At 36.1% G+C, this 11,458-nt stretch overlaps 1 protein-coding gene across 1 annotated transcript in view; it reads left to right on the forward strand.

The window, feature by feature from the left end:
- Positions 1-11,458, forward strand: part of COG6 (component of oligomeric golgi complex 6) — a 61,624-nt gene that overhangs the window by 15,640 nt on the left and 34,526 nt on the right. The window contains exons 5-10 of the mRNA XM_009319932.1: positions 2,035-2,146; positions 4,167-4,249; positions 4,486-4,556; positions 5,770-5,863; positions 9,560-9,688; positions 9,801-9,892. Of these exons, the coding sequence (XP_009318207.1) occupies positions 2,035-2,146; positions 4,167-4,249; positions 4,486-4,556; positions 5,770-5,863; positions 9,560-9,688; positions 9,801-9,892 (581 nt within the window). The remainder of the gene's footprint in view (positions 1-2,034; positions 2,147-4,166; positions 4,250-4,485; positions 4,557-5,769; positions 5,864-9,559; positions 9,689-9,800; positions 9,893-11,458) is intronic.

The following is an 11,458-nucleotide window of genomic DNA, read 5'->3' on the forward strand; positions in this document are numbered from 1 at the left end:
TTTATTGAATGTGTTCAAAATGGTATTCTTCCATTCTCCTTCCACTGCGTTGAGGTCTTCCACACTTTCTGAGTCAGAAAAGCCTATCAGTGAGGCTGGAAAACAGTGCCAGGTCTGTTTAGGTTTGAAGATAGTCTTGCGTGTCCTCACCCCGATACGAGAGATTTAGATAAAGTTATTCAAAGAGGAAATGGGGCAACTTCAATCCCTTCAGACCCATCACCTCATGTGTCCCCTCTCTGCCCCCAGAGTCTTTTGGTACTTTCCATTCTCTCCCCATGCCCCATTGTTTGTGCTAGAAAACTGACTCCACCTCCTTGCCAAACCATCATGATGCTTCTCAATCTCTTTCCTCTCTTCCAGATACCTTTCCTTTCTTCCTGTACCTGCATTTTCTTGTTTCCAAGCTGTGTATGCACTCTTGAGCCCTCTTTTTAGACTTCTTGCCTGTTCTTCCTCGCTTGCAGTGAGCTACCACCAGGTTGCTTGGAAAGTGCTATAATTTTTCAAGGATGCATCTGCTGTCATTGCCTCTTTAGTTGGCCAAAATTATCCTCCATCACTCTTGTTCCTTCCCTGAGAAAGATTCAGCTACATGGAGACCCTGAATTTGCAATTGTAGAGTTTACTTAGCAAAAATTAAATAGTTAAATTTTAAGCATTGCAAAACTGTCAAAGTAAAGGCAAACCAGCCACATGTGCATAGGCCCCTGGGGAAACATGACTTATCAATTAAAGATGTGGTATTAAAGCATAGGAGTTTTTGGTTTTCCTTTTTGCTTAGGTGTCTTCTGTGTAACTTACTAGTACTGGGTTGCTTTCCCCTTTGATTTTCATAAATTTTACTATTAAAACACTGTTGGATTTTATATTCTCTTCCTTCTCACTGTTCAGTATGATAGATAGAGCACTGACAATTGCAAAACATTTCATCTGATCTCTAAAAGGGTTTGTGGAACTGCAGGATGGGAAGGCCATCCGTGTCTACAGAAGGGAAGCCAGTTTTCCATGCTTCTTACAGCTGAATGCAGTCCAGACACTAGTTGGATAGTAGAGAAGTGGTAAATAATTGAGTAAAAGCTTAATTTTCAAGCTTCGATCTTGCAAGGAAATTTAATTATTGCAGTCAGTATTAGAAGTGTACTTGCCTGTCTTACCACCCTATAATAACAGTGTATTTATCTTGCAGTAATTACATTGGAAGCTGAAACGGTCTTAAAGTAATTGAGCCTTTTTGTTCTACAAATAACTAACGAGTGTCTTCTCCATGTCCTGAAAAAGGAGTCTTTATTTCCTGGAATGCTGTGTGCTCAAACCACAGTTTGAGCAATTTTTCCGTTGCTACAGGAATTCCAGTCCCTTCCTGTGGAATAAAACTATATTTGAGTCCTTCCGTGGGTGTAAGGTGTGTGACAAAACATGTGCAAAAAGATGCTGCCCACGAGATGGCGTTTGCATATTACATCCCCGCTGTGTTTATTTCAGGAAGGGTAATCAACAAGAGAATTAGCCATTTCATTTTGATTGCTTGTGAGATTAGTGAATTTGTATCCCAACTGTATGTTGCTAAAAAGAAATGGATCTGTTCTACAGAAAAGTAGATTAATCTAATGATTATTTTCGCGTTTTGGGTGCTACAGCTTTTTGTGTGTCTCTGAAAACATGAGCTGAAGCCCCATTCTTTCCTTGATGAATTTGAAAGGAAATAACTGCAAGCATTACAACTGTACAAGCGCAAAGTATTTGGATTAGATAACTTGTGATACAAACGCTAAAGGAATATTTTTTTAAAGGACTTACTAGTTTTCAAATGTGCTAATTTACCTTTATATTGTCTTTACTCGGTAATCTATGTAAGCTTAATAGAAAATTGTATGAGAAGATGCAACTCAGGTGTTTGATGGCAAGAATGTACTATTAGAATTTATAACACCTATTTGTAATGCTAATTATATTTCCAAAAGTATGAATATGCAAAATAAATCTGAGATAAGCATAAAAAGGTAATGTCCTCTTCACTTTGTTTTATTACAGTCAGAGACTAGAAATGAAAGCACAAGTTGCAGACACATTCATAGCAAAATTCCAACTGACACCAGATGAAATGAACCTTCTTCGAGGCACGAAAGATGAGCCAATTACTGAGGTAGCTCAATGAACATTAAAAGCTTTGCCCTGAACTAAAATGTAGAAGCGTCCTAGCTGAATTGTACATGAGGTCATCTTATCAGTTTGTAATTTAATTTTTTATGGAGGAATGTACCTTTTAGCAGAATGGTGAATTTCTGATGAGTTTGAAATGTGCGATGAAAGATTCAAGTAACAAGAAAGAAAATCAACATTAAATTCTAGTTTGTGTAATAAGTTTAAAGGGCAAATGAGCTATCGTGTGGTTCTACAGTTAAAGACCTTTATGAAGTCTGAATTTTCAGTGAAGATGTTTTAGAACTTCATCACACTCAAATAAACCAAATGAGAAATTTGCAGCGCTTCAGTAATGTGTCGTACTACCCTTGTGCATGTGTGTGTGCATTTTGCATAAGCATGTGTATAGGTATTCAGTGACTTGAAACAATATAAGCTGAGACTTTCCCTCATTATTATTTGGTTGATGAAGATACTAGGTGCTGATTCACTTTTAGCCACCTTCCAAAACAAGTTTTTGGATATGTTTATGGTTTGAATAAGAAGGTACGTTGTTCTGCAGTAAAAGCAAACTGAATAATGAGAGAATTGAGTACACTTAATAGATTTTTATTATTGCAGTTGCATAGAAACCTTCACTTAAGTGTAGACCACCTGCTGAGACGTACTATCTCATTTCCACAGGCATCCTGTTTGCAGCTAAAGCATTATTAAAGACATGGAACAGATAACCATAAACAGTGCTAATGAAAGCATAAATGGAACGTGTTAAATGATTGTGCACTTGAGTAATTGCTGTATGCTTTTATACCAACTATTACCATGAAAGAACATTCAGGTTTCTAAAAAGCACATGTTGCAGGGAACAATGACAGCAATGCTGTGCCATTTATTCAGTGCTTGGTTCACAGCAGAACGAGGATTAGTCCTTTTGATACTTTGATCTGTCTAAAAAATGTGCAGGAGTAACTGGGATATAATCATAGTTGTGCTACTGAAATGGCAGACTTCAGTAAAATCATGTGTGTGCTTTTCCCCTATGATAGAATCAACCAGTGTGCTTAAAACATTTTTAGTCAGGCTTCCGTTTTGGTAATTTTTTAATGTTTTTTTTTTTTTCCTAAAGGAAGAGTGATTTGGGTTTTTATAAACATGATCTTCAACGCAGTTGATGCAAGGCAGTAGGTTAAATCAGTGTCCTATTTCACTTAGAATATGTATATTTTTATGTGACTTGAGCCAGAATGAAACTCTACTTTCCTGAGGGAAACTGTGTTCAAGTCACAAAAGATACATATTCAGCTATATCTGAATTCGCTAGTCTCCTCCATGATGACTGAAAGATGACTTCATAATAAGACACATGTTTGAAAATGTTAGTGGATTTCCATTTGCTCTCTAAAACAATAACCAAATGACCTTTTTGGCCATATGTCCATGTCTTCCAGGATTTTTTCTTTGCTGCTGCTGCGTTATTCAGGGGGGAAAGATTGTCCTGGAAAACCTTGGTCTAGTCTATAGCAAATGTTTGATTTTTCTTAGAAATTGTTACCCTATTATATGAAAACAAAAAATACTGACCTATAATCATTGTACTTTATGTTTCAGTTTGCTCTTTAGTTGCTAATGTTAATGGGGAAAAGATGATGGAATGCATAGTAATGTCCTCAAAATCTCCCCAGAGTGTTAACTAATAAATGTAAAACACACACATGCTACATAAAAGACAGGTTGAAACCAAATCTTTGCTGCTTTTTTTTTTTTTTTTTTTTTTGTGGAAGAAGGGTGTGATGCAATGGGAAAGGCTCTTAAGGTGGAATGAAAGGTGAGAGGTGGCGGAGGCGGGCTCGTATTTTAAGAGCAGCACTTGGAACACAGACCTGCAAGGAACAGAAATATGGAATTTAAATGGGGAGTATAGAGTGCTAGAAATTTGAATGACAAGTAACTGCTTTTAAACACTGCTTTTTTTTTTTTTCTTTTTTTTTTTTTTTCCTTTTTTTTTTTTTAAATTGATTTAGGATTTTTTCAAGGCTTTGGGAAGAGTAAAGCAAATTCACGATGATGTCAAGATTCTCCTCCGGACAAATCAGCAAAGGGCAGGGTGAGTGCTACTTAAATGAGTGCAAGATAACCATTTACTTGTTAAAAGCAGAAGTTACAGCAAGGTCTCATTCTTTGTGTCGTATGACTATACAGAGTATTTCACATAAAAACAAAGAATAGTAACATTTTTAAATCTGCATGATTTTAATAATGGTACGTTGTATTTGATTTGTATGTGCCTTTGCTAGTACTACCTAAAATAGTATTTGCAAATAAAATCTTTTTGTCTTGTAGCTTGGAAATTATGGAACAGATGGCTTTACTGCAAGAGACATCTTATGAACGACTTTACAGATGGACTCAGAGTAGGACTAAGAATGTTTTTATGTTTATGAATATTATTATGATGATTCCTTTAATTCCTTGATGTGACTTGAACTCAGCAAAAACGCTTTCCAAGATTCATTAATAAGGCTTTGGGTTTCCTTCTTAGTGAAAGGTTTGTCGAAAAGCTAGCTTTTGTGAACCGAATAGTTAATTGGAGATTCTCTCCTTTTTTGGGCCTATCTCATTTCTGTTTGTAAAACTGTGTTATTTATTTGTATTTTCAGATGGTTTTCCACAGAGAACAACTACTACAGTTTGATAGTCTAAACAAATTGTTAAGAGTATTGCATTTCATTTTCTTGCAGGTCACAGGGAAGTTCTTGTTTTTCACAATTTGGTAGTAAGATCTAGTTTAGTGTGAGGAGTGGCTTATTACCTTTAAAAAAGGGAAAAAAAACCCAAACCCAACCTTATTTTATCATAATGCTCTTTTGAATGATAGTAGGCAATTATTTTTTTGCATATGTACTCTGGATCCAAGCATCAGTGTTTGATGTAACATCTTGATAGTGTAAAATGTAGACACTTTTGTATTACTTCTCTCTTCTCCCAAGGCATTGACAGGAAGATTTATGAAAAAAAGCTGCTGCAGTGCGATATTATATGAGTTAGCTGTTCTTCAGTGGGATGCTGAAGCCTCAAATAACGGTTGTGGTTTCACCCTAAAGAAAATTCATCTTTTTTACGCCAGTGTTTGATTTAGTTTATATGATTTCCACATTCTTGTATGGAATATACAAGATTATGTAGTTAATGTGATTAAAGTAAAAAACAAAACAAAACAAAAAAAACCCCAACAAAACAAAACACCAAAAAACCCCAAAACAAACCCACAGCTCGCTTAAATACTTGGTTGCTTTTTTCTTAGTAGTTTACCTGGAATGTGGTAAACAGTTATAAAGGAGCCTGACAGAATTCTGATGACTGAATGATTTTACATTTGTATGTGGGTGCAACCAGATACTAAGCTTCCTTTAATTTTTATTATTGTTGATATTTGTGATGGACATCCATTTTACAGTGAAGTACTGCTTATGGGGGAAGTTAATTACATTAACGCAAACTAGGCCAGGTAGCGTATTCTGAAGGCTTCAATTCAAAATCAAAAACCTTAGAGTTTTTGACTCATTTTTTTGTTTGACAGCTTGTTATAAAAGGTATTGCACTTTTATCTGTGTTGATGTTTTACAGATGAATGCAGGACTTTGACGCAAGAATCATGTGACATTTCTCCAGTTCTTGCTCAAGCCATGGAAGCCTTACAAGATAGACCTGTCCTGTATAAGTAAGTAAATGCTCGTGATTATCTCAAACAGGAATTAGTATTTCCAGCCTATAATATTTAAAGACGGGCATGAATTACAGTGCCAAGGATGGTGGCAATTTAATCATACGTCAGATTTTTTAAAAAAAAAAAAAAAACCCAAACCATGCTTCAACTTCTTTAAATTTCAGAAGTCTTTTTGACAGAATTATGGTACAGTAAATGTCATTGGACTCTTTTCCAACTTAATGGTTTCTAATTAAAGTAAAATGTCAGACTGTTCTTATTTTAATCTAAATGAATTGTGAATTTCTGCTGCTCTTGTAGGGTTTTTCTGAAGAAAAAAATGCTGTCCAAAGCATGTGATTGTCTCATTTAAATTCCCAAAGTAAAAAATTGATAAAGGCTAATTAGCTTTTACTGAAGTGCTCCTGATAGTAAGAATGTCTTCCATTATGAGTTGTACAATAATCTATTAAAAACAATCTGCTACATATGAGCCTCTAAGGCATAGGGGTACTTTATATATATATATTAAAAAAAAATATACTACTCTTTAGTTCTTGTTCAGAATTTGCTGAAGGGGACTGCTTGACGTAAATTAAATGGTATTTAGTAGAGACAACTTAACCACGAGGTGGCACTGTAAGAACTGTTTTTATTGGGGTGGCCATACCTGAAGAAGTGGTACTTAACACTTCCTTGCTTTTTAGGCGTTTTTGAAAAATGCACTCATCACATTTTGCAACTATTGCAAATTACTTCTGGCCACAGGCATCCAGAACAGCAGAGTACTAGGCAGTGTTTCAAAGGCTAGCCTTGTCTTTTAAGAGTGTCAAATGCGCGAAGGTGGGGGTATGTGACACTGTAAATCTCCATGGAGCAATTCACGGGGAAAATGCACAGCGCAAGTGGACCTTAAAAATTCTGTCAGTATGAGAGAGGGTGCACATACCAACATGCTCAGTCACTTCTGCTAGTTAATTTGAGGGAGAGATGGTGTCACTCGACCTCCCCAGCTATTGCATGTGGTGCACTGCATTACCTTGGGCCATAGCTGGGGATTGCAGTCCTTTCTTGCATTCTCTCCTCCAGGCCCTCTTTCACAGCTGCAAAGGATCAGCCACAACTGTGTTCACAACATTTTATAGGATTCTTTATAGAGACAGTTTATATTTTCTGTAATAAATATTTTGGTGAATTATGTTACTTTCAAATGTCATAAAACCATTGTTTTGCTTTCTTAACATTTATGGAAGAAACCTCCATTTTCTGTATAAACCCACAGCTGGCCTGTTCAAAATGAATCTGCAAAAGAGACTTGTATTTTTCTTCTGACATCTCTCTCACAAACAGCAGTACTAGTATTGCCAAAGGTAGAACTTGGTAGGTAGGACTTTTCTTCTGCCAAAAGGCAAAAGTAAACATTACTGTCAAAGATGCAGCCATATGTTTCTCATCATAGATTATCATGCTTAACCGCTTGCTACAGCAGTATTGTCAAAATTGCAGTACTGATGCTTTACATTTTAAACCTCAAGATTTAGTTTATTCCCTTCGAAAAATTTTTGTATACCTTTAGTACATAACAAACTGCTGAATCCAAAATGTAAAAATTATGCCATAGAAGAAAGTAATTTTAAATTGCTGTTGGTTTTATGCATGTAAGCGCTGCTGTGTGAACCTAAATACTTTTCCTCCAAATCACTGCCCTTGCATCTGATAATGATTGTGATTTGATTGGGTGAAAGTGAGTAAGATGGAGAAGGACAGGAGTTTAGAAACAAAACTACAAATTCTTGTTTTCTTATATTGACTTATGTCGTCCTAACTTAAGGTGGCAGAAAGATTGCATCATGGATGGACTTTTTGGAACTGCAGTCAGTAGGGATCTGAAATAAACATTTCAGTTTGGTTTTCACTTCCTGGTTCTAACAGAAAGATTGAAAACTGTTTCATAGAAAATACATGGAGTCACAGCTCTAAGCAGTGTTCCTTTTCCATCCGCCACTGATTTTCAAAGCTTTTTCTCCACCTCCTTCCTCTCCCCCCAGTGATCATTACTTTACTGGGTTTTAAAGAAATTGAAGCTGGGTTGAAAAGAATCCAAATGTTGTTTTCTGCCCCTAACATGAGTACATGTAATAACATAGTAGTAAATACTGTGTTTCTAGTGTAAATAATAGCTATTACTGAATTTTTTAAGGTGCAGGATTTTGTCATATTTATACCCTGTTCTACTGAGAGCAAAAGGAAAATTTGTAGTTTTTCTTTTTAAAACAAAATTATCATTATTAAATGCTGTTTTCTAGACTAATAACAAGATCACAAGATCTGTTTTGCTGCTGTATTTTTAATGATCTATTATATAGCTGTTTATTGGAGGGGGGGGGGAAAAGCTTAGCTGCTTTCTACAAACACTTGAGATTTTTCACTGCAGTGCTGCTACTCCTGGACTGTAGGTAGTCAGCAGATCCCAGATCTCTCCCACTTTTAATTGCATAGTTTTTGTAAATAGTAATTTATTAAAGACTTTTTTCATTAGCCTTTTTTTTTTTAAATTGCAGATATTTACTTTCTGAGTTAACAAGTACAGTGTATGAAGAAAAAGATTTAAACAAATTTCATGATTCTTCAGTGTGCTTTTTTCCCCCTCTCTCAAACAGTAATGTGGATAGAAAAGAGCAAAACTGAAGGATCCCTTGGACTTCTTATAACATAGTAGTAATCTAATTGAACTTAACTTGGAACATATTTGAAACAGTATATTATTTTCTGTTGTATTTTGTTCTCCACATCTGTTTAATTGTGAATGCAGTACTCATTTAACTTCAGTCAGTGAGTAACATGCTTTTTATTACTATTATTTTTATCTGTTCAGCCGCTGGGTGTCATTGGTAAGTGACACCATGCTTACTCTTTGGCATTTCTTCAATTATATTGGAAAAATAAACTGTCATGTGTTTTTTTTCTTTTTTTCCTTCGTAATTTATGTGTTTTGTTCAAAATACTTAAATTCAGTTTTTCAAAAAAAATAGAAGGGTTCCATGGCTTGCAAAAATCCTGTTTCTAAGCAGATGTAACAGGGATGTTAGCAGTGTTCACTTCCCATTCTTCACTTGTTGTCATGCTTCAGCGTGAACAGGAAGGTAGCCTGCTCCAAAAATGAGCCGTGTGTATGTTCCTGGTACCTCCTCTACTACTACCAGCAAGCCATTTGAGATTACACACTCTGGGCTGTAACTGTCCATCCATTAAATATCTAACTAAGACTCAGGTAATTAAAACCAGTGAACAACTATCAAATGAAAATAACTTTTTTGCTACTAATCATGTGGTGGCCTAGAAGAAGAAGGAAGAGAAAGCCTTGTGTTGCAGTGCAATAAGTTGCTGCTTCTGACAGTCAGCTGGACGACGTGTGAAAAGGAGTCCTAGACCCGTCAATACACACTTATATGTACAAAAATGGAAAAGCTGATTTTTCATTTATTTATTTATTTATTTATTTGTGTGGGGTAAGGGAATGGGAGGGCCAAGGAAAAGTTATCTTTATTTAGAGGAGTCAAGAAAATCAGAAGGTTTTGAATGCTTCATAGAAGCATTGATGCAAGATTTCTAGAACTATAAAAACAGTTACTCATATTAACTGTAAAGTTGAGGTAATAAACTGATGAAGCGAACTGTTTTGTTTTACCCATTTTCATGTTTCAATAACAGGTACACTTTGGATGAGTTTGGAACAGCTAGGAGGAGTGCTGTAGTGCGTGGCTTTATAGATGCTCTTACTAGAGGAGGTCTGGGAGGTACTCCCCGCCCTATTGAAATGCACTCCCACGATCCTCTGAGGTATAGTACTAGCAAGAATGTATATGAAATAATCCTTCTTTTGTCTGTTGGCACTTTGGATCCCTCATGCCATAAACTGCTGATTTACACAGAAATTTCTGTCTTTATTTAGGTATGTAGGAGACATGCTGGCATGGTTGCATCAAGCTACAGCTTCTGAAAAAGAACACCTAGAAGCTATGTTAAAACTTGTAACTATTCAAGGTAGTACTGGATTTTTAAAACATAAGTTGGGAAGTGATAGAAAATAAGTCTGTGATAAGTCAGAAAGCGTGATTAATTTCTTAGGCTGGCCTTCAGTTATTAGAGTCTGAGCTTAGATTCTCCTGGAAATAATTTCAGAGTAGCTGGTAGTTGCATTTTGCCAGAAGAAAGCCCTTAATGAAGAAGAGTATTTCAAAATTCACTCTTTTCATTTTACTGTGCTTATAATAGATTTACACTAAATTTACAAAGGGACATTTTAGACTGTAGTTGAGAGTTCAAAAATTCTCTAATGTAGATGAATACATACCTCTGAAAACATTGTCATAGGGTTGCTTATTGATATGTTGAGAATTACTGTTATGTCTTGCTCATTTGTTTAAATACAATTCCTTCTTCCTATAATTCTCTTCCTTTTGTGCTACAAGTAAGATGGAATTTTCTTCTGTCATGTAACATATCATTATAGGTTTACAGAGGTCAAAGTAGGCTGCTCATAGGCACGTGAAGCTTTTTAATATCAAAGCTCTCCTTCATTAACAGAACTACAGATTCTCATGCTTATTCTTCAGCCCCTTTGCTCTCTTTTAAGTGCATTGGACCTATACTTTTAAGACCTTTGTCCCGTAGAAGCTGTAGTATGGTTTGCCTCCACAGCTTCAGCCAAAGACTTGTTTAATAAATTAAGCATGTGTACTCAGTTGAAACAAACTTGGTGTAAAAACTGACATTTGATCTGTATCTGGTGAGCTCTTCAGACTGTACGTCTTAATTGAGTTCCACTCTGGGATTTAAAGGCAATAATGCATTCTCATTTTCCTTACTGCTGGAAGTATTAATTGGCTTTCCTAATTAACGGTATATGAGCAATGAGGCTATTTAGGAACTGTAGTAAATCAAACCGAAGGAATGTTGTTGTTTTTTTAACTACAGTTACAGCGTACTATAGAAGTGAATTTAATATTATTTACTGACAGTATCTCAGGGGGACAGGAAAGCAGGCCTTATGATGGTTGTATGGTAGAGGAAAAGACATGGCAGTTCTTTGTAAATGACTGTCTGATGCTTCTGCTGTAATTGGAGAGTCCTTCAGGAAAAGCTGGCCACTTGGAGGATGTTGCTGTGTCTGGTTCTGCTGTTGATTGTGCTACTGCTGCTGCCCAGGCCTGCATTCTGTTCTGAAGTACCTTGAGATTATATGCTTTATATAAATACAGATCCTGAGTTGGTAGTGGCTAATCAGTGAGTACAGTGTCTATGGTACTGAGAGATTCAAGTTGAATTCCCTGTACTATCATACAGTCTTCAGGTGTCTGGTTGTGCAGGCTACAGCAGAGATTGAGTTAATTTCACTTAGCCATTTAAAAAGTGGACATCTTGTTTATTTGCAGTTATAGATAATGACAGAGATTTGCATCTCCAGAGGGCAAATCTTCCCAACAAAAGTTAGATCTCACGTAGGCATTTCTGGAGACTTTGATCACAACTGTTTGGGGTTTTTCGTGTTCCCTATAGAGGGACCCCAAGCAACTAAGACATCTAACTGGGGGTCTAAAGTTAGGTGAC

This window comes from Pygoscelis adeliae, unplaced genomic scaffold (assembly GCF_000699105.1).
Source record: "Pygoscelis adeliae isolate BGI_AS28 unplaced genomic scaffold, ASM69910v1 Scaffold32, whole genome shotgun sequence".
In the NCBI taxonomy this organism is placed as follows: domain Eukaryota; kingdom Metazoa; phylum Chordata; class Aves; order Sphenisciformes; family Spheniscidae; genus Pygoscelis; species Pygoscelis adeliae.